We start from the raw sequence: 22,605 nt of genomic DNA on the forward strand, positions 1-22,605 counted from the left end.
GGAGCACCAAAATTCCAGAGGACATTCCACCCACTTCCTCCCTCCCGCTTCCTCATGAGGAACTGCTGGGCCTTTCCATCAATCAAACCTGAGATGCTCTAAATCCAAATATTTCTATTCAACTGAGTGCAACAGGGTAGACATAGAAGACATCTCAATTTACACTTTGGGACTAAATAGCATTGCACAAGGTAAGTGAATTACAGCCAAAAACAAGTAAAGATCTTCAAGGAGGCTTTGACACAAACATTAATGTCATTTGAATTCAAATCCAGAAAAAGGGCTACTGGGAGATAATAATGTCTTAGCCAATATTTGAAAACGCCTCTAAGAAAGGGCTGGGGAATGACCTTTCAGACACAGCTCTGTAGGAACTCTGGCTTCAATGGAAGCATTGGCTGGTAAGTCTGGGCCCGCCCGCAGAGTCAGATAGCTCGAAGACTGCACAGTTAGCATCTGCAGCTCCATCACAGAGTACTCTCCAATGTGTTATAGTTGTCCTTAAAGCTCTTCAGCTCAAGGAAGTGCTTAGGACGTTTGCTCTTCTGACTGGAGGGGAGATATGTGACCTGGATGGTTGTTGGCGACATTTCAGGTGACTGAGTTAGGTCTTTGGCTGCTGATTGGTGCTGTCTCTGAGAGCTCCCAATTCGTGCTTTGACCCTGAAGAATACACAGAAGACATGAACAAAATGAGAACTAGCAGAAAAGGGGCTGCAAAGCACATACTGCTACTCCAGAGTACCAGAGTTCACTTCCTGGCAACCATGTCAGGTGTCTGTAACTAGCACCAGGCCAGAACCTCTGCATATACTTACACATAACTAAAAAATAAATCTTAAAATTCACCCCATAAATGAAGCTAAGATGATCTCTTATGTAGTTTACCAGTTACTAAGCAAGGTACTAAGCAAGGTACAGCACACACCTGTAATTCCAGGAGACAGAAATATCATCACAAATTCAACGCCAGTCTGCCTATCCGTTCGTTACACACTCAAGAGTGCATGACCATGCGCGCATGTGCGCACACCCCCCTCCCCAATGCTTGTATGTGCGCACAAAATGAACCCCACAACAAACTCCCAAACAACTCAATACTAAAACCATTTGATAATTTAGGGATGGCAGAAGAAAAAAATTAAGTCCTTATTTCTATCATAATCCTTCCTTTTTTTGGGTGTGGGGAGGGAGCAGGGAAAGAAAGGGTCTTACTATGCAGACTAGGCTGGCCTTACAGGAAGTGGGCTATCATACCTGGCTCTAGCAAGAAAGCATAAAAAAAAAAAAAAAAAAAAAAAAAAAGGAAATGTTGTTTCCTGGACAGAATTTCTTTATGTATATTATGTAGTCCTGGTTGTCCTGGCACTTACTCTGTAGACTAGGCTGGCCTCAAACAGAGATCCACCTGCCTCTGCCTACCAAGTACTGGGATTAAAGGTGTGCATCACTATGATTGGCTGGAAATGCATCTTGACTATTTTATTTTATTTATTTATTTATTTATTTATTTGTTTATTTATTTATTTATTTTTGTTTTTTTTTTTTCAAGACAGGGTTTCTCTGTGGCTTTGGAGGCTGTCCTGGAAATAGCTCTTTGTAGACCAGGCTGATCTCGAACTCAGAGATCCACCTGCCTCTGCCTCCCAAGTGCCTGGTATTAAAGGCGTGCGCCACCACTACCCGGCTGCATCTTGACTATTTTAAAGTACATGTTTCAATAATGTTAAGTACAATCACAATGTTGTACAGCCAATCTTCAAAATGCTTTCCAATTTACAAAACTAATGTTTATGTTGATTAAATAATGCTTTCTTACCTTCCCAGGTCTTAGCAACTATTATTCTATATCCTGTATGATTCTGACTACTTAGATCATGTAAGTGAAATCAGCATTTATAATTCGAGTGATTTCTTTTCTTTTCTTTTTTTTTTTGGGGGGTTTTTTCGAGACAGGGTTTCTCTGTGTAGTCCTGGCTGTCCTGGAACTCACTCTGTAGACCAGGATGACCATGAACGCAGAGATCCACCTGCTTCTGCCTCATGAGTGCTGGGATTAAAGGTGTGCTGGTCTCAAGTGAATTTTTAACAGGTTTCCTGCCTAATTTTCAAGATTTTTTATTCATGTGTATGTGCCTACAAGTTTATGTGCACCACACATGTGCAGGAGCCCAAAGGTGTCAGAAGTTAGTGGTCACATCACCTGGACTGCCCACTGTGAGCCACCCAATGTGAATGAATGATAGCCAATAGCACAGGTACTCCACAAGAAGCTAAGTACTCTTCATTGCTAAGCATCTCTCCAGCTCCTAAAGGTTTATTTTTATTTTTGCTTTATGTGTATATGTCTATACGAATGTAGGCTACCTGTATGTGCCCTTGGAGGCCAGAAGAAGTGTTGGATCCCCTGGAGCTTAAGTTACAGGCAGTTATGAACTGTCTGACATGGATGCTGGGAACTAAATTCTGGGCCTATAGAAGAGCAGCAAGCACTCTTATAAAAACTGAGCCATCTCTCCAGACCCCTTGCCTAATATATAAACCAAATGCTCTTTTCTAGCTTTGTATGTTATTTTGGTTTGAATAATTTGGTCCCCAGTTGGTGTATATTATGTAGTCCAGCGATTGAGAGAGGCAAAGGCAGGTGGATCGCTGTGAGTTCGAGGCCAGCCTGGTCTACAAAGTAAGTTCCAGGGCAGCCAGAGCTGTTACACAGAGAAACCTTGTCTCCAAAGAAAAGAGGGGGAAAAAAATAGGCAGGGTTATTTTACATGGTTAAAAAAAAGTTGGGTGGAATTTAATTCTTACTTTTATTGGATCAAAAGGAACAAAAAGAGGACCCTAGAGCAGAAGGAATCCTTATGTGCTGAAAAACTTCATTCCTTTGTTAGCTATACCATTTTTGACATTTAAAAAAGATGTTTATTTTTATTTACAGTGTATGGGTGTTTCGACTGCATGTGTGTCTGTGCACTATATACATGCTACGTTCCTGTGGAGGCCAGAGGAGGGCATCAGATCCCACTGTAACAGGAATTACAAATGGTTGTGAAATACCATGTGGACGGTGGGGATCCAACCCTGGTCATCTGCAGGAGCAGCCAGTACTCTTAACTTCTGAGCCATCTCTCCAGACCTTTTGTTTGTTGTTTTTGAGTCAGAGTTTCTCTGTGCAGCCCGGGGTGTCTAGTAATTAGCTATGTAGACCAGGTTGCTATTCAACTTCCAGAGATTTGCCTGCCTCTGTCTACTAAGTGCTGGTATTAAAGGCCTGCATCACCACACTCATACCATTTTGACATTTTAGTGGGCTAGACAAAAAACAAAACACAAAGCAAAAATAAAAAATAATGACCACAATATGCATACAAAGTAGAAGTTTCTTTTACTAGCCTATAGCACAAAATATCTGCTTGTTAATTTGATAAGTTCTATGAGAACAGTTTAGCACTTGTATATTCTTTTATACTTTGTTTAGAGACAGGGTCTTGCTACGTAGCAGGGGCTGGTCTAGACCCTGTGATCCTTCTCCCTACTGTACTTCTATGTCTAAGTAGCCCTCACTGACATGCCCCACCATACTCACACAGTGGCCAGCTCACTCAAGGCCTCCTGATACCGCAAGTACTCACTCTGGCCAAAGACCTTAGGAAAGAGAAAGGAAAAATCAGTCTCATTGTCTGGAATGTTCCATCCCTTTAGTTCTTTGAAGGAAAAACTGACTGTCCAACTTACCCCTGTTCCATAGCGGGCTGTCTCATATCCATCCAGGAGGGTATCAATAAGCGCCTTGCGTACGCCCTTGAAAGGAGTGCTAGTGTTTCGTAGATCTAGCAAATAGGAGCGGAAATTCTTACCCATTAAAGAACAGGGATGCCGGCCTTCAGCATGAAATGGGATCTCTGAGGAGACAACAGGAGAATGATAACTCATCTACCTGTCTTTTTTTCTAGTTAATTTTCCAAATTTAGAAATAGTTCTAATTAAACTTGGTGGTGGTGGCAACAACCTCTGCCTCTGGAAGCAGAGACAGGCAGATATCTTAAAAGTTCGTAGTCAGCCTATTTTACAGAGCAAGTTCCAGGACAGCCAGTGCTATATAGAGAAACCCTGTCTCAAAAAGCAAAAACAAAACAAAACAAAAAACCTATCAAAAATATCTTCAATTATCATCATGAAACCTCTATTTTGCAAAGTTAATATACACTAATAAGACTACGTCTAATGGCATGAATGAGTTGAAAACAGTTTCTAATAAAATTAAGATTCGAGGAATACAGCTATGCCCAAGTGGTCATTTGGACAGTGGCTACACAATTCTAAACTCTATGCATTAACATCCTTTTTATTCTATACTATTTGGCTATCTTGTCTTTAAGATATATGATAGTATTCCGCCAGAACAGGGCACCAAATTTCATTATAGATGGTTGTGAGCCATTATGTGGTTGGTGGGAATTGAACCTAGGACCTCTTGGAGACCGAGGCAGGTGGATCTCTGTTTGAGGCCAGCCTGGTCTACAGAGTGAGTTCTAAGACAGCCAGGGCTACTAAGAGAGAAACTCTACCTTGAAAATCAACAAATAATTAATTATCCAACTATCTCTTTTTTTGAGAAAGAATCTCTCTATGAAGCTATCCTTATATGTCCTAAAACTCTGTATGTAGACCAGGTTAGCTTTTAACTCAGAGATCTGCTTGCCGGTCTCCTGAGCTGTGGGATTAAAGGCGTACACCACCACACTTGGATACCCAAACTGATTATCAAGACTCTAGGAAATTCCCTGTAGCCACGATGCACAAAAGGACAAATCTTTTATGTATGTATGTATGTATGTAATGTATGTATGTATGTATGTATGTATTTTTATTATATATACAGTGTTCTGCCTGCATTTATCTGCAGACCAGAAGAGGACATCTGTTCTCATTGCAGATGGTTGTGAGCCACCATGAGGTTTCTGGGAATTGAACTCAGAACCTCTAGAAGAGCAGCTGGTGCCCTTAACCTCTGAGCCACTGTGACAAAAGGACAAATCTTAACAAGGTGGCTCATCATTCTGTTCCCTAGGTTTAGGTTCTAGAGTACCCCTTATCAACTAACTTACCAGAGGCACGGATGGCATCTAGAGCTTTCATCCTGTACAGATAGTTGTAGCAACCTGCTGAAAACAACAACAAAAAACTAGTCTCAGCTTTTATTCTCAAAATATCCCAAGATTACAGACAGTTGTTATAATTCTAATGGTACAGGAGTTCTAAAGCTATGGATCTCCTCACTGAAACATCCACCAAGAGCCTGTCACATACTTTGATTCCCTTGGGTTTCCAGCTGCAGTAGTCTTGTATCATCATCTGCAAGGAGCTGGGGTTCATACTTGATATCCTGAACCCTGGATAGTCGAATATCAATCTCCTCTTTTAAGTCCTGTGCATTCAGAGGAAACAAGACAATAGCATTACCTTGTAATCTGCTCACTAACAATCTGTAACAGATCCAGAGCATGTAAACTAAGATGAAATCTAAGAATGGGTTTGGGATTCTCTAACATACATTTCAAAGTCAAATCTTTCTCTCTCTCTGGATTTTTGAGACATGATCTATGTACCTTGGCTGTCCTGAAACTCACTGTGTAGACCAGGCTGATCTCAAATTCACAGAGAACCACCTGCCTCTGGAGTGCTGGGATTAAAGGAACATAACACCTCACCTGGTTTTTTGCTTTTGAAGACTTACTTGTGTGTTGTACGTGTCTGTGAGTTATACATGCACCTGAGTGGTTGTGCGTGCCATCATGTCCTCCTCTGTCACTCTTGCCCAACCCAAGGCCTTGCATTTTCTCATGGAGGCTGGAAGCCAGCAAGTCTCAGCAATCCTTTAGTCTCTGCTACCTTCACAGTTGGATTACATGGGTACGGGGGACCCCAGGTTTGTAACATGGGTGCTGGATCAGAACTCCAGTCCTAATGATTGGACAGTAACAGCGCATAACTGCTGAGTCATCTCATCAACCCCTAAGCCAAGTCGTTTAACTTGCCAGAATTTTTTTAGGTTGAATACCAACATTATTTCTCATTTAGAATCTTGTTATAAAGAACTTTCTGTGGGGCAGTGGTGGTGCACACCTTTAATCCCAAAACTTGGGAGGCAGAGGCAGGTGGATCTCTGTGAGTTTGAGGCCAGCCTGGTCTACAGAGCAAGTTCCAGAACAGGTTCCAAAGCTACACAGAGAAATCCTGTCTCGAAAAATGAAAAATCTTCCTGAGTTGAGAAAAAAAATGAACCATGAGAAGTTATAATCCACTCTAAAAATGTATAAAGAAACTTGTATGCATATGATCTATAAAAGTTTGTAGACTATTCCACCTGGTGTGCCATAAAGACTTTGAGAGCTAAAACAGGAGGGCTGCTTCAAGTTCAAGGTCAGCGTGGGCCAAATGGAGTTCCAATCCAGCCAGGGCTACAGAGTAAGACTTTGTCAAGGTAAGGAAAAAAAAGTACTAAAAATTACTTAATGTGCCAATCAGTCCTTATACATTCAGAAGCAACCAACACTACCTAACCCCTAAGGTTAGACAGTTAGCAATCCGTCTAACCTTAGGGGATGCCAGAGTTCAAGGAAGTTTGTTTTATTCTAGGACAGAATCTTGGGTCAAGGATTAGAGAGCTATATGTATTTCTACTACATAATGTCCAACCATTTCCAAGTGGTTTTATTAATTTATACTTTGTTACGATAAATCTTTCCACCATAAACTGCCTGAGCCCACTGCCACGTGTGAGCTTTACACAAGCCGGCTGCCCGAGTTAGGCCCAAATGAATACACAGAAACTTGTATTAGGTTCAATGCTGCTTGGCCAATGACTAGGATTCCTCATCTGTTAGCTCAGTCTTAATTATCATAAATCTATATATTTTATAAGACTTATCGGATGCCTTATTGGCGTCCCTCCTTGCTGGTGGATCATATCGTGCCGCTGAAGCAGGATTATGTTACATTAAAATATGTAATATGGGGGCTGGAGGGGAAAAGAGACCCTTCCTTTTTCTCCTTCAATTAAATATGAATCCCTTGCCATGTCACTTCCTGTCTGGATCAGCACTTCTCCACTACATTTCCCAGAACCCTCTTTGACTCCTAGTTCCGTCTAAATTGCTGTCTCATTGGCCAAACAGTATTTTATTTAACAATCAATAAGATGAACATACACAGTACATTGCCCATCATCTCTTTTCTGTCTAAATAAAAGGATAACTTATCTTTTATAATAACTGAAGAAAACTATAACTATCTGTCTTCAACTCCATCAAAGACCACAGAAGGAAAATATATAAACTCTAGAATTGACAAAGACATCTCGCTACCTGGACAGTCACCCAAAGTTTCTCTGTAACGTTGGGGCATCCATCTTCAGCCTAATACGCCACAGTGTGTCTAGCACATTTCTCCATTTTAACGGGAACCCTTCAGTACTGTCTTGTTTTGTAAGTTCAGCAGTCACTTTCTTGTGGGTCCTGCATGTCCAGTTTATTCAGCAACAGTCCAAGAAAGAGCAGTTTCTTGCCCAAATGGCTAATCTTGCCATGTTGAAAGCAAACTCCATAGCGAGTTTCTTAGATGCCCATCCTCTTTTCTGATGTAATTGTTGTGCCAGGAGCAGTTGTGTCTCACTGCCAAGAAAACCCTAAACCATTTAAATGCCATATTTCTGTAGGTCTTTGAAAGGTTTGAAGAATACCTAACTAACCTAATTATAAGTTCTGACTATTAAAGGTAAAAGATCTGAATAAACACCATACCTAAACAAGAGGAGACATATACCTATCACAAAATTGACCTTAAAGTTGTATCAATAAATGAAATCTATACCAATGCAAAGTATTCATTTTCCTTCTTTAATAAGAGATTGACTATGTTCTTGGCCAAGCAGTATTGAACCTAATACAAGTTTCTGTGTATTCATTTGGGCCTAACTCGGGCAGGTGGCTGGCGTAAAGCTCACACGTGGCGGTGGGGCTCAGGCGGCATTTGGCAGAAAGATTTATTGTAACAACTTTCAGTACCAAAGGATAAGAATTTAGATATTCTCTCTGGGTATTGGTGGCGCACGCCTTTAATCCCAGCACACGGGAGGCAGAGGCAGGTGGATCTCTGTGAGTTCGAGACCAGCCTGGTCTACAAGAGCTAGTTCCAGGATAGCCTCCAAAGCCACAGAGAAACCCTGTCTCGAAAAACCAAAAAAAAAAAAAAATAGATATTCTCTCTCTATATATATACATACATATGAATATGTCCATATATGTATGTATAAGGGTATAAGGTAAGGGAACTTTGATATCATGTAGTCTAGAGGCTACTAAATAGCTAAGCTTTAATTTGTCATCTGCTGGAAACCAATCCCTATGTCCTTTCAAATGGCCCAGTGGAAAGAGCACTGTTGACATTCCAGTCCATTGCATCTTCCTTCAGCCTTTCCACTATGCCAGAATTAGCACATGGGAAACAATACCAGTTAAGGAAAGAACATGCTTCAGGAATAAAGGAATCACGTGTTAGCATTAGTTCTACCACTTCCTATTTCTCACTAAATAAGTTATTGACTACCTCCTTCCTATGTACAAGGACCTAGTGTGAGGGATCACTGAGACACATCTCCAAAGTGTCAGAAATCTCAAGATTTATAGTCTACTGAAAAAGGAAGCATGTTTTAACCAACATAAAGGACACTGTGGCATTGTTACGAGAAATTCAAGGTACCATAAGAATAGGAAGAAGCTTGCATTAAAATATGTAATATGGGGGCTGGAGAGACGGCTCAATGGTTAAGAGTATTGGCTGCTCTTCCAGAGGACCTGAGTTCAATTCCCAGCACCCACATGGCAGCTCAGAACTGTCTGTAACCCCTGTTCCAGGGGATCCAACATGCTCACACAGACATATATGCAAGCAAAACACTAATGTACATAACATACAAATAAATAATTAAAAAATAAGTAATGTGTTGGGTGTGGTGTTTCAAGCCTTTAAATCCAGCACTCGGGAGGCAGAGGCAGGTGGCTCTGTGAGTTTCAGGCCAGCCTGGCCTATAAAGCAAGTTCCAGGACAGCCAGGGCTGGCTGTTATATGGAGAAACCGTGCCTCGGGAAAACAAAAACAAAATATGTAACATGCATTCTTCTCTTGAGGAAATAACTTTTAAAGTGAGGTCTGGGCTAAGGACCTGGGTATTTCCACAAATGCCTGTAATTCCAGCACTCAGGAATTCAAGGCCATCTTTGGCTATACATTAAGTTCTAGAGGTTAGCCTGGGTTACAGAGACCATCGTCTCAAAACACACACACACACACACACACACACACACACTGAATGAATGAATGAATGAATGAATGAATGAATGAATGAGTCAGCCAAGTGAAGACCATTTCAGGTCAGTGACAGCATGTGTAAATTTATAAAATTCACTAAGTAGAGCTTGATGCTGGTAACACGGAGAGTCATAGAAAAGTTGGTAAAGTCAGTTGTCTTTTACTAAAAAGTAAAAGTATGATGAGGATGGCAATGGGACATCAGGGATTCTGGTTTAGAACCGGGGATGTTATCTCAGCTGATAGAGGGTGCTTGTCTGGCATGCACCAGGTCCTGGGTTCAATTTCCAGCACCACAAAAACCAGGAGTGGTGGTGCACACCTGTAACATCTGTACTTGGGAGCCGGAAGCAGGAGGCTCAGGAGTCCAATGTCATGTTTATCTACACATCTAGCTCTAGACCAGGATATAGGAGATCTACCAACCACCAACAAAAAGACTTCAAAGGAGATGGGGACAGGCCAGCCAGTCTATCCAAACTGGAAAGCTCCAAGCTTAGTGTGAGACTCTGTCTCCAAAATTAAAATGGAGAGCAACTGAGGAAGACAGAGATGCCACACTCAGGTTCCACACAAACACACATAAGACTTTGGATTTATGTATATTAGAATCGAAACGTCCATTTGAAATCTAAGTTTTAATTTCAGGTGGCAGTTATATATCCCAACAGATTTCTCAGAGAGACAAAGTTTCATTAGAAGACACCTTTCCTTAAAGCCAAGAAAAGAAGGAAAGCACTTAAGGAGAAAGTTAAGACACTACTAGATTATTTACTTTTTATTTTATTTATTTTTCAAGACAGGATTTATCTATGTAGTCCTGGCTGTCCTGGAACTTGCTCTGTAGACCAGGTTGGCTTCCAACTCACAGATCTGCTTGCCCTGCCTCCTGAGTCCTGGGATTAACGGTGTGCACCATGCTGGAGAGATGTCTTGAAGGTTAAGAGCGCTGGCTGTCTTCCAGACATCCTGAGTTCAATTCCCAGTAACCACATGGTGGCTCATAACCTTCAATAATGGGATCTGATGTCTTCTTCTAGGGTGCACTCATGCATGTGGACAGCACTGTATGCTTGATGACTAAATAATATATCAAAAAAATAAAGGTGTGCACCGACACACCTGGCATGATTATGTACTTTTTCTTTTTTCGAGACAGGGTTTCTCTGTGTAGCCCTGACTATCCTGGAACTTACTCTGTAGACCAGGCTGGCCTTGAACTCACACAGATCAGTCTGCTTCTGCCTCCTGAGTGCTGGGACTAAAGGTATACACCACCATGCCCAGCATGATTTTTTAAAATTATTTATTTGTATTTTATGTGCATTGGTGTTTTGCCTGCATGTATGTCTGTGGGAGGGTGTCAGATCCCCTAGAACAGGAGTTGTGAGCTGCCATTGCTCAGGTCCTTTGGAAGAGCAGCCAGTGCTCTTAACCATTGAGTCATCTCTCCAGCCCTGATTAATGTAGTCCAATGTGGCATATTATTTTAGTAGTCTCAGCACTTGTATGGTACAGGCAGGAGGACTACACGGAGAGCCATCTTGGGTTACATCTTGAGTTCAAGGCTAGCCTGGGATACATATATATCTCAAAATAGAAAACCAATAACAAAATTAAAGAGGTAGGTAATTTGCTTCCTTCCTTAGAGTTGACAAGAAGGGTGGAACTAAGTGATTAATGTTTTCCCCTCCTCCTTTTTGTAGTGTCAGGGATCAAACCCAGATTCTTATGCATTCTAGGCAAGCAATATGGCATCTTTAAAATTCTCCAAAGGCAATTATTCTTACAGCTCTGGAGTGAATTGCAACCATTCCCAACATCATGCTAAAATAAAGCAACACGAAACACTTTATAGTTAAATTGGTTTAGTTCTTATAGTACACGTTGTGCAGCAGCTGCCAGCAAGTTGAGCCAAGCCCGCAGGCAGTTATTGCTTAGTTTATGAGGGGGAAAGAGAAAAGTAATTGGACATAAAATATATGAAAAAGTCATCTTGTAAAGTCAGAGAAAATCTTGTGCCTAAATATCGAAAAGAATCAGGTTTACCTTGCGCCCTATGGACCTACCTTGGGAGCATTGTGTCCCACAGGGACATGAGGTCCCCTTCTAGATTTCATTGCAAAGCGCATGATTTGTCTCTTCACAAAAATAAACAGCAGTACAAATACCTGCCCAAAAAGATTAGAACCACCTTTAATAATTACAATAATTAAGTTAACATTCAAAATCCCTGAGTTGAGGCTCTGAGGGCAGGATACTGTGGGATAAAGCTTAGGTCGCTAAGGATGGGGGTGGGTCTAGGGAAAGTGGCAGGGAGGCGTGTTAACTGGGCCCTAGAATTTAAGAGGGAGGTTTCTCGGCCAGGGGCGGGCAGCTTTGACTTCCAGTCCTCAGGCAGTCTATGGATATAATCAAAACCTAGGAAGCAAAGCAAGTGGCCGAGGGAGAGCTCAGGAGGAGGCTCTCGCCGGGGACAGACGCCACAGCAGGAATGGAGTGGGGATCTCCTCACCAGGCTCCCGTATGCCATCACAAGCACAACATTCACTCCGGACAGCCAGTTACTGCTAGACGCCATCGCTTCTCTCCGCGAAGACCGGCTAGGATATTCCCGTCGCGCTTGCGCATTAGTCCAGGCCCAGCCGAAGCCTGGGCCCCCTACGTTCCTTGGAGCTCTCCGGCCATTTCCATTTGGTTTTGGGGAAAAAAAAAAAAAAAAAAAAAAACCAAACTAGAACCGGTCAGAAAACATGGTGGATGGGGGCGCTAGTTAAGCACAGCGCCTTCCGCTCCACCCCCGCCACGTGACTCACGTCTGCAAAGGAACCTGGGACGGCGGGGTGTGGAGACGCGGAATTACGCCAGTAAGAGGAAGCCGAGGCCGCCCGGGAGTCACGTGATGGAGGAGCAGCCGCTGTACGGGGCGGGGGCGGGGGCGGGGGGGGCCGGGACGGGCGCGCGGAACCCCAGAGCTGTGTTTCGTGGCGGGGAGGCGCGCGCACGGTGACGTGCGCGGCCCTTTCGCGTCACGTGCTGAGGGACGCAGGAAGGCAAGTGGGAGGGGTAAGGCGCGAGCGCGAGCGCGAGAGGGGAAAAGGAGGGAGGGGGTGGGGAGGAGGGAATCTTATATCACGTGACAGGGGCGGCGCGGCCCGGGGTGTCAGTGTGGAGGAGACTGAGGTAAAGTTGGGAGCGCAGCGGCGTTGGCGGCGGCGGCGGCGGCAGCGGCAACGCGGCGGGGCCGGGTATTGTCCGCGGCCCCTTTAAATCCGCGATCCCCTTTTACCCTCCCTCCTTTTCCTCTGTCCCCTCTGATTTCCTCCCTTCCCGCGGTAGGACCCCCCCCCACGCCGTGTGTTTTCCCGCTGTACACCCTTCTAGTTTTGCGAACCCGGGCGTCCAACCTCCCCCACCCCCCGTGCTGGCAGCCGGAGGTTTTGTTTATAGTTGGGTTCGCGGCCTACTGGGCCGCGCCAGAGCCGGGGCCTCGATTTGGGAGCGTGGCCGGGGCGGGGCTTGGGGCAGCCGGAGGGGGGGGCATGCGGCTAGAGCCTGAAGGGGGAGAGCGAGAAAGAGCGCGGGCGAGCGAGGCCCGGGCCCAGCCTGAGGTAGGGTTCTCTACTAGGGCCAATGTCTACGGAGAAGGCCTCCTCCCTTCCCAGTCCTCTATGGGCCTCTGATCAGGATCCGGCCTGGTCTGGGGGCGAAGGGGGTGGCGATGGGGTGGAGCTGCCCTAAACTCCCCCATGTGGCCCTCAGTTTGGAGTGCGGAGGATTAATTTGTTCCGGGTGGGAGGTAGAGAGGCGAATGGCCCCATGGGCTCTTGATGTGGCGCGGAGGGGGGTGAGTCTCCCATCCTCCGCGCGTGGGCTTCTGTCCTCTGTTCGTTTCCAGCCTCTTTGTCAGCTCCTCTTATTATCCTGCCTTCTTTCTTACCGACCCTGATTGTGGAGTATATTTTTGCTGCTGTCTTTAGCTTCCTGTTGTCTATACTGTAGTTTTGGGTACCCAAGACATTATATTATTTGGGAAGCTGGACATGGAGGCCCCCATGGGTTGTATTACGCGTAAGGGACGTCACTAGATCACTGGGCATTTGTTCATTTTTCTCATAATGGGAATGGAATTCCAAATTTCTTGAGACCCTTACCTGGTGGATAGTCCCTAAATTGCTGTGCAAAGTGATGTCACAAACAAGAGACTGTTTTTCCACGATTCTTAACATTTAGTTACCTCTGGTGTAGGTTATTGTAGAAAGAAAAACACAGTAAAAGGCGATTTTGTTGTTAACGTGTTTTTTTTTTCTTTTTGCCTTTGACTCACTGTGATTATTAAATGGAGAAATTCTTTTTTGTCTCCACCTCCCATATTCTGCGTTGGGGATATCCGATGTGACTTGCTGGGAGGGGGCTGTGGGTCTGTTTGATAACCAGCATTACTAGAGATTAAAACATTTTGGATGTGTATTTGTTGATAAAACTGTGTTGTGGTCCTACACTATTGTCTTTAATTATTAGATTACTCCAATGAATGTTTCTGTTGTGAATGGGAGATACTGCTGTGTGTAAAATAGTGAAGGGCGAAATGTACTGCTCCCTACCCCATAATGTTTCTAACTGGGAAGGCTCCTTATTAGAATGAAGGTGGTTGGGGAATGGGACACAGGTCTTTGGGACACTGCTAAGCATCTAGGGATCAGTTTCTCTGTAAGAGTTGGTAAGCCTAACCCATCCCAGTCCAACTTTAGAATGTCTGAATTGTTTCTCAAATTAGATTGTAAGCTCCCTGAGAGCAGCAACTAAGTCACAATGCTTTTGTATTTACTGAAGTATTGGACACGTAGTAGATACTCAATAAATATTTATTATTTATTTTTTTCAGTAAAATTTCTCTGGCTATTTTTTTTTTTTTTTTTAAGTAGCTGGGTTTCAAAATGTAGTCAAGAGCACTTCTTGTTGAAACCTTTACTTGTTCCTGTAGCGGTCTCTTGGTTTCCAATACTTCTTTCTCATCCTACTTCCCTTAAGTATAATTTTTTTAAGAGTTAACAAACATGGTCACTCACTCCCACTGAATAACTCTGGGTATTTGTCTTTGTTTGCTATTAAAAAGCTATTAATTCTGTGCCCTTACATGGTTTGCCCAGATTATTTACTTTTGACCTGTTGCTCATTGTTACTAATTAGGAGTTAAAATATTCTTAATTTCACATTTCAAAGTATTACCAAACAGGGGAATGGAATTAAAAGCACGAGTGATAAAATGGATTTTTTTTTCCTGGTTAGTTATGTATCTTTCAGCATGACTTTGTAATATATTTACATCTAACTTGTAAGATAATGTGCAGTGATTTATATAGCTAGTCTTACAGCTTATGTTTTTGGTACAATTCTCAAAATTTGTTATTATACATGGAGTAGATTATTCAGGAGTAGGTTGGGATTGATTATCCTACAGCTAATTTTAAAACATAACTAAAAAGCCCTTTATTGGTGATAAGGAATGTAGTAGAAGTCTTTGTTCTTGGTGACTACATCAAAAAACAAAGACCTGTGCAACCTATTAACAAAACTTGAAGGATTTATCCACAGGAAAGTCTGCTTTCTCTGTGTTACTCAAGAAATAGGAGAAGTTCACATTCCTAATAGTTAATCCTTGCATATTTCTATAGAACTTTCATAACTTCAAAATCCAGTGTCTTCTGGGCAGTCTAGAATTACCCTGTATAGTGTTTTGTTAGTGAAAAAAAAAAAAAAGTAGAGCAGGAAAGTGTAAATTTGTCTTCTTTTGAAAGGAATAAAACAATGAAAAGTAACCCGATTTTGAGCACTCTATCATAATGATGAATGTTTTCTTTGTTTACTCAAAGCAGCAGCTGAGATTACTTTATAAAACAGTATGAAGAAAGGAAACTTAAATTTAGTAGAACACTTACTTGGTAGAAAGGACAGAAAAGAAACTGTGTTCTAGTTTGGGGAAGGTTCTTGTGTTTTCTGTTTCTTTAAAGAGTGAAATCATCCTGCAAACAATGTCTCGAATTTAAAGTCATTTTCTAGAAGCCCTTCCAAATAAAACTTGGTGATAGGTGCATTTGATGGGGGGCAGTTTTGGGATTCCCTTTGTATTAAGGTGAGTGGTGGAGCCTAATCGCTGTTCGGTTTACTTGAAAGTGTGTATGAGGCCAGCTGATGAAGCTGCAAAGACAGTGTGTTGGAATTTTCTAGGAAATGGATTCTGGATAGTCACTAGGACTAACATGCCTTAGTAGAGTTAGAACTGGAAAGAAAGGCTAGTTATGAACTTGGCTTTTCCCAAGTAGTAGAAGTTACACACCACTTATGTCAAACAGTTGCAGGGTAGGTAAGGCTTTGACTGTTTCAAATGTGTGCTGGCTATATTGTTTTTCTTCTATCCCACTGTTATGGTTATGACCCTAGGCCCTTAACTGAGCCATGCTCACAGCTCCTAAAATATTTTAAATTGTAATTTCTTTGATTTATAGATTAACCTAGAAGGCTTCCCCCTCTTCCTTCTTTCCTCTCTACCTTCCCTCTCCCCCTTCCTTCCTCCCTTCCTTCTTTCATGTCTGTCTGTCTTTTGTGACAGGATCTTGCTGTGTTGCCCAGGCTGGCCTCAAATTTGCAATCCTCTCTGGTCAGCTTTCCAAGTGCTGGGATTACAGGTATGTGCTGTGCCCAACTCCTGGAAGGCATTTATTTTCTAGGGTTTGTTAATTATCTTTTTTGTCAAAGACACTTCAGATACTTTACATGTATGGAAAGTTTTTTAATGTTGATGTTTTTGCTTATTTGCAAGATAGCAGTAACCAAATTATTATGTTCTTAACATCTTTTTAAAAATAGTCACATAGGCCAGCACTTAGAAGGCAGAGGCAGGAGGATTGCCTTGAGTTTGAGGCCAGCCAAGGCTACATAACGAGAGTGTCTTCAAACATCACACATACTTTATATACATTTTTGGATGCAGGGCTTGTTGATCTAGCCTAGGACCTTATGTATACAAAGCGTATGTTTTATCACTGAGGCACATGAATAAAAATGGATTAACAGCCATGTTTAAACAACAATATAAAGTGTCTCAGTGGCACACACCTGTAGTTAACAGCACTTGGGAAGTAGAGGAAAGATTAGATTTTCAAGGTCAGCTTTGCTACATTGTGTTTGAGGCCAGTATAAACTCAAGAAGATTCTCAAGAAGGTGAATCTTGAGTTGAAAATGTAGCTCAGTGGTAGAGAGCTTGCCTAGCATATAAAAAAAGGCTGAAGTTTGATCTCCAGCACCACTAGAGAGAAAAGAATGGTTAAAAAAAAAAGGGTGAATTTCCTTGGTTTGTTCCTTTGAGAAAAGTAAAGTGGTGGTAAAGTTCTGATTAAAAAGACTAAAAACATTTTACCTACGTTTAACCATTTCTTTTTTTCCTCTTTAGTATTCTTCCTTGTAAATACTGTTATTTGTATATACTGTAAATGATGACGTCGGTGGGCACTAACCGAGCCCGGGGAAACTGGGAACAACCTCAAAACCAAAACCAGACACAGCACAAGCAGCGGCCACAGGTAATGAACATGTGAATACGTGGATAGCAGCCAGCTGATAGTGGTTTCCATGCAGTGTAGCATCATTCTATGCTTTGGACTCTTGTTTAGGTTTCTTTTCTTGTTCCTTGACTCTTAGTTTCAGGCCTGATAATATAACAGGTTTATACTGTTTAAAAATATAACATGTTTACTTTTTTATTGATTATTATTATGAGGCTTAGAGCTTCATTTTGAGTACTGTGCTAGGTATGTCTTAACAGTGTTTTCCTGAGCTGATTGAGTAGTACTTACTTATTTTCTGGTCCTACATTGCAATTTCTTTAGCCAGTATTTGTCATGATACCTTTTTCCTGAAAGATTTTGACTTACGTTCTTATTTTCCCCTAAGGTCTTGAGGCCTTATCTGAGTTTTCCTTTCCCATGAGAAGCTAAGGTTTTTATTATAATCTTCTAAATTAACAAATGAGACACCATAGACCAGTGCTTTTCAAACCTATCTAATGCTGTAACCCTTTAATACAGTTCCTCATGTTGTGGTGACCTCCAACCATAAAATTATTTTCACTGCTACTTCATAACTGTAATTTTGCTACTGTTATGAATTATAATGTAAATATCTGATATGCAGGGTATCTGATATTTTACCTCTGTGAAAGGATCATTCCATGCCCAAAGGAGCATGACCCACAGGTTGAGAACCAATGCCATAGCTCATAGTTAAGTTTTAGAGAAATAAATTAACCTTGGGTATTAAGTTTGATTTAGATGTGGTATAAATCACAAAATCCGTAACTAGTGTTGTGAGTGTTGATACCAATGTGAGTTACTTAAATTGAGCTAGACTATAGGTTTCCCCATATGCTCCTTGACTTTCTTATTCCGCTTTCCCTTATTTCTTTCTTGGCTTTCCTCCAGTCTTGATATGTAGCCCTGGCTGTCCTGGTACTCGTTATGTATTCCAGGTTTACCTCAAACTTGGACTCTGCTTTGTCTCAGCTTTTGTGTAGTGTGTTGTCATCATGATCTGCTTCCTTACAAATTTCTCTCTTGTCTCTGAATAAACAAATTCCTTCCTTCCTCCCCCCCCTTCCTTTTTTTTTAGACAGGGTTTCTCTTGTTGCCCTGGCTAGCCTTGAACTCAGATTGTCCTGCCTCTACCTCAGTGCTGAGATTAAAGGCATGCACCACCACAGCTGGACTCCTTTTTCTTGAGACAGGTTTTCACTAAATTGTTCAGACTGGCCTTGAGTTGTGAAATTCATGCCTCATGCTTCTGAGTTGTGGGATTAGAGGTCTGTACCGCCAGGACTGCTCCCCTTAAACTTTTTTTTCCCTCAATTTAACCCTGGCTTTCCTGGAATTTGCTCTGCAGCTCAGGCTGACTTTGAACTCAGAGATCTGCCTGCCTCTGCCTCCTGATTGCTGGGATTAAAGGTGTGTGCCACCATTAACTGACTCTTAAACATTTTTTCTTTATTAGCCTTTCCAAGTGAATTTGTAGTAAAATTTTAGCACTTAAATCTCACTTAACAGTTATCTGGGTGTGTAGTGTTACACGCCTGTAATCAAAACACTAAGTATGATCTACATAGTAAGTTAGTTACAGGATAGACAGAGCTACATAGTTAGACCCTGAAAACTAAAATCAGAACAAAAGAACCATTTAACTATGGGAGTGAAGTTCTGGTTGTCTTTCCATATGCTGGATACTCACAAGGTATGTTGAATATATCCCTGGGTTAATCTTATTTGGAGTTAGTGGTTGGTATTGGATTGAAGAAATAGGAACCTTGTTTACACAGGACTTTACAAATACATTAATGTTGCTGGGCATGGTGTTGCATTCCTTTAATGCAGTTCTTGGGAGGCAGAGGCAGGTGGATCCCTGTGAGTTGGAGGCCAGCCCAGTCTACAAGAGTTCTTGGACACCTAGGACTGTTATACAGAGAAACCCTATCTGAAAAAAACCACAAAATAAAATAGGGCTGGAGAGATGGCTCAGAGTTTAAGAGCACTGGCTTCAGAGGTCCTGAGTTCAATTCCCAGTAACCACATGGTGGCTCACAACCATCTGTAATGAGAGCTGGTGCCCTCTTCTGCTGTGCAGGCGTACATGGAGGTAGAATGTTGTAAACATAAATAAATAAATAAATAAATAAATAAATAAATAAATCTTTAAAAAGATAAAATAAAAAACTCAAATTAATGTGAATTAATGAGCAGATATTTCAAAACGGTAATGTAATTCCTAGATAAAATTCCCTCAAACTATGAACATTGGTGAAAAAGTTCATTGTTCTCTGGAGTTATAAAATAGTTCACAACTTTCACTCTGTATGTGCCATTCTGTTTAAGTGTCTTAAACATTACTTTATTGCTTATTTTATTTTTTTCTGTCCTGGAACATGTACTGTAGACTAGGTTGACCTTAGACTCAGCGATCAGTATGCTTCTGCCTCCTGAGTACTGGGATTAAAGGCGTGTGCCACCACGCCTTTGTTTAGTTTTATGTTTTTGTTTTTAGAGATAGGATTTATCAGTGTAAAACCCTAAGTGTCCTGGAACTCGCTTTGTAGACCAGGCTGGTCTTGAACCAGAGGTCTGCCTACCAGTCTCTCAAATGTTGGGATTAAAGGTACACATCACTACTGCCCTGCTTTGTTTAATTTTTTTATTTAAGTTTTTGTGGTACTGAGAATTGACTATACAGCTTTGATTAGTCATTGGGTTGTCTCCCTAGCCTTGTGTTTATTTAATTTTGAGACAGAGTCTTATAAAGTTGCATAGACTTGCTTTGAACTCATTCTGTAGTAACTGGGCTTATAGGCTTGGGTGATCAGACCACGCTGCTTTTGAATTCTTTTGCGAAGGAACTTGCGTTGCTGAGGATTGAATGTGGAGCTGCACACATGCTAGGCAAGTGCATTACTAGCTACATCTGCAGCATACTGCTTTGGCTTTTTGCTTTTTTTCTTTATTTCTTTTTTCTATTTTCTTTTTGGTTTTTTCGAGAAAGGTTTCTCTGCGTAACAGTCCTAGCTAATTCCAGAACTCTGATCATAGACCAGGCTGGCCTTGAACTCACAGAGAACCAGCTGCCTCTGCTGGCAGGATTAAAGACGTGTGCCACCACTGTCCATCTTCTTAGCAAAAAACCTAGGTGGTAGAGAAGAAAGATTTACTACTTAGGTCCCTCTTAATTTCTTACTTCTTGATTAAGGTTTCTTGATCCTATCTCAATTCCTAGGCTACTGCAGAGCAAATTCGACTTGCACAGATGATTTCGGACCATAATGATGCTGACTTTGAGGAGAAGGTGAAACAAGTGAGTATCCCACTAGTTTTCTGAAAGCTAAGAATAAGTATCAGAGTGAAAGCAGCATTAAATGTCATTGATGCTTATGTTGAATAATTGTGTATACATTGAATGTAATTATTCTGGGTAGGGAGATTGCTCAGTGGGGAAAGAACTTGAGGATCTGACTTTGAATCCCATAAAGCCTGGCAAACCATGTGGGAGCACACATTTGTAATCTCAGTGTTCTTAATGATATGGGAGTTGGAGACAGGAGAATCTTGAGTTTCTGTATACAGTGGTTAACAACCAAAGAGACTGTCTCAAGGTGGAAGAGTAGGACTGATATCAAGGCTGTCTTCTAACCTCCACACATTCCTTTACACATAGAAATTTGAGTACACGTACACACACAAGGAAAAATAATTACATTCATTGATAGTGTAGACCATTAATTGCTTTCATTGCATTCCTTTGAATAGCTACCTTATCCAAAAAGTTTTGTCATAATTTCTCTCTCTCTCTCTCTTTCTCTCTCTCTCTCTCTGAGTGTGTGTGTGTGTGTTTTCTGATACACTCAGAATCTTATAAATACTAAGTTCATACTTTACCACTGAGCTATATTCTCAGCCCCTTGGATCTAGGAAGTGTGGAAAATGATAATGTATAACAGAAGCTTGTGTGTGTCCACTTGGTTCTGCATTTGATGCTTAAATACTTTGTGAATATTTTTTATCATATCCCTAAGCCACAGGTGTTAGAACTTTGCTTTTGTTAACATTTGCATGTGTTTGTACACATGCATGCTATGGTACTTGATGTGGAGACAGATAGTTTGTGGGAGCTGGTTTTCTCTTTCTATCTGTAGGTCCTAGAGATTGAATTCAAGTTGTCTAGTTTGGTGGCAAGTGTCCTTACCTGCTGAGCCATCTCCTTGACCTTAAAGTTTTGTTTTTGAAAGTACAATTATGTTTCACAATTTAAAGCTTGTTTCATTCAATTGTAGCTGGTATCTCTTCCCTTCATCGAGTTTTTTTTTTCTAGTACAAACTTGCTTGTGATTACTGATTTTTCTCTTGCAGTTGATTGATATCACAGGCAAAAACCAGGATGAATGTGTGATTGCTTTACATGACTGCAATGGAGATGTCAACAGAGCCATCAATGTTCTCCTGGAAGGAAATCCAGATACGGTAGAGTGCTAATAATGTGTTTTAGAGTGTGGGATCCTGGACTGGGAAACTAATAGTAATTCTAAAAACAGCAGGTGGGCAGGTGGTCTTAAACCAACATACTTTTTCTCTAAACAGAATCTGAAACATCCATGGAGATTGTGGCAGATTATAAGTACTACACACATACACACACACCTCTTCTCTTTATAAGATTCATAGGAGAATGCAAGTGAAGTCAGTCTCTTCTTTTTATTATTATTATTATTATTTCATTTTTCAAGGCAGGGTTTCTCTGTAGCTTTGGAGCCTATCCTTGGAACTATCCTTAGTTTTATGTGAGAAGATCATTTTGAAACATTTTCACTATACTGGTCTTCTATTAAGGATTTCTGGTTGAGATAGAGTTCATCCTTTAGTATACCAATTAAAGATGTTCATTTTTGTTTCTGAGACAGGGTTTCTTTGTATATCCCTGGTTGTCCTGGAACTTGTTCTGTAGATCAGGAAGTCCTTGAATTCAGAGATCCCCCTGCCTTTGCCTCTAGAATGCTGGGACTAAAGGTGTGCGCCAGCACTGCCTGACCCAACTGAAGATATGAAAAGATAAAAACTGTCAGCAAACCACTAGAAGATTGTCAGTTTTCTAGGATAATAGCAAACAGTGGGAAATGGGTTTATTTTTATTTTTAATTTTTTACTTATTATCCCACAATTTCATGCACATAATATATTTTGATCATGTTTCCCCTATTAGCCTTTCTTATCCCATTCTGCCTCCTGCCAAACTCCTTTCCAACGTCTTGATCCTACTTTACTGCCTATATGTATACCTTTAATTAGTCTTTCGTGCATGATAATGGATTAGGAGTTGCTTACTTGAGCAAGGGTAATTTTTCAGTGGCTACACCACTGAGTAAATATGATTCCCCCTCTTCCAGCAACCATTAACTGCCTCTATCTCCTTAGGCAGGGATGGGGCCTTATGAGGCCCTTCTCCCATCCATGACAGAATGTTGATGGACCCAGTCTTGTGCCAAGTCACCACTGCTGATATGAGTTAATGTTGAACTTGACATGTCATATACAGAAGACAGCCTTTCACAGCATTCTTTCCTATCCTCTGGCTCTTACATTCTTTTAGCCATGTTTTTTTTCATGTTCCCTCAGCCTTGGAAGGGGTGTTGTAGATAACATACTTAGAGC

The 22,605-nt window shown here is 41.5% G+C and overlaps 2 protein-coding genes across 33 annotated transcripts in view; one reads left to right on the forward strand and one right to left on the reverse strand.

Moving 5' to 3' along the window:
• Positions 1-99: 99 nt before the first annotated feature.
• On the reverse strand, positions 100-12,192 carry C1H1orf43 (chromosome 1 C1orf43 homolog). 5 transcript variants are annotated; one of them, XM_027393309.2, is made up of 7 exons: positions 11,885-12,181; positions 11,439-11,540; positions 5,311-5,428; positions 5,109-5,162; positions 3,736-3,902; positions 3,587-3,645; positions 100-663 (listed from the first exon to the last, which is right to left on the reverse strand). In XM_027393309.2, exons 1-7 carry the CDS (start codon positions 11,948-11,950, stop codon positions 468-470), a joined length of 762 nt encoding a protein of 253 aa, XP_027249110.1. In that variant the 5' UTR covers positions 11,951-12,181; the 3' UTR covers positions 100-467. The 5 variants fall into 5 exon arrangements, with proteins under 5 accessions (XP_027249110.1, XP_027249109.1, XP_027249112.1 ...); XM_027393308.2 differs by having other exon boundaries at positions 5,109-5,165; positions 11,885-12,179; XM_027393311.2 differs by lacking the exon at positions 11,439-11,540 and having other exon boundaries at positions 11,885-12,192.
• A 271-nt stretch (positions 12,193-12,463) lies between these two features.
• Positions 12,464-22,605, forward strand: part of Ubap2l (ubiquitin associated protein 2 like) — a 60,668-nt gene continuing 50,526 nt past the window's right edge. For 25 of the 28 annotated variants that reach the window (XM_035451747.1, XM_035451750.1, XM_027393299.2 and 22 more), the window contains exons 1-4: positions 12,464-12,552; positions 16,821-16,950; positions 20,180-20,257; positions 21,310-21,420. In XM_035451747.1, the coding sequence (XP_035307638.1) occupies positions 16,861-16,950; positions 20,180-20,257; positions 21,310-21,420 (279 nt within the window). In that variant the 5' untranslated portion in view covers positions 12,464-12,552; positions 16,821-16,860. Of the gene's footprint in view, positions 12,618-12,957; positions 12,981-15,998; positions 16,056-16,820; positions 16,951-20,179; positions 20,258-21,309; positions 21,421-22,605 lie in introns of those variants that run through there. The other 3 variants (XM_035451741.1, XM_035451743.1, XM_035451742.1) reach the window with 3 other exon arrangements.

Source organism: Cricetulus griseus (genome assembly GCF_003668045.3).
Source record: "Cricetulus griseus strain 17A/GY chromosome 1 unlocalized genomic scaffold, alternate assembly CriGri-PICRH-1.0 chr1_0, whole genome shotgun sequence".
Lineage (NCBI taxonomy): Eukaryota > Metazoa > Chordata > Mammalia > Rodentia > Cricetidae > Cricetulus > Cricetulus griseus.

Bases quoted from the DNA above. Each gene is read 5' to 3' on its own strand.
- C1H1orf43 (XM_027393308.2), bottom strand. From the start codon at position 11,950: ATGGCGTCTAGCAGTAACTGGCTGTCCGGAGTGAATGTTGTGCTTGTG. The intron at 3,903-5,108 runs GTAAGTTAGTTG...TTGTCTCCTCAG, and splicing joins AGATGCCATCCGTGCCTCTG to AGATCCCATTTCATGCTGAA. The intron at 664-3,586 runs GTGAGTATGGTG...TGTATTCTTCAG, and splicing joins TTGAGTGAGCTGGCCACTGT to GGTCAAAGCACGAATTGGGA.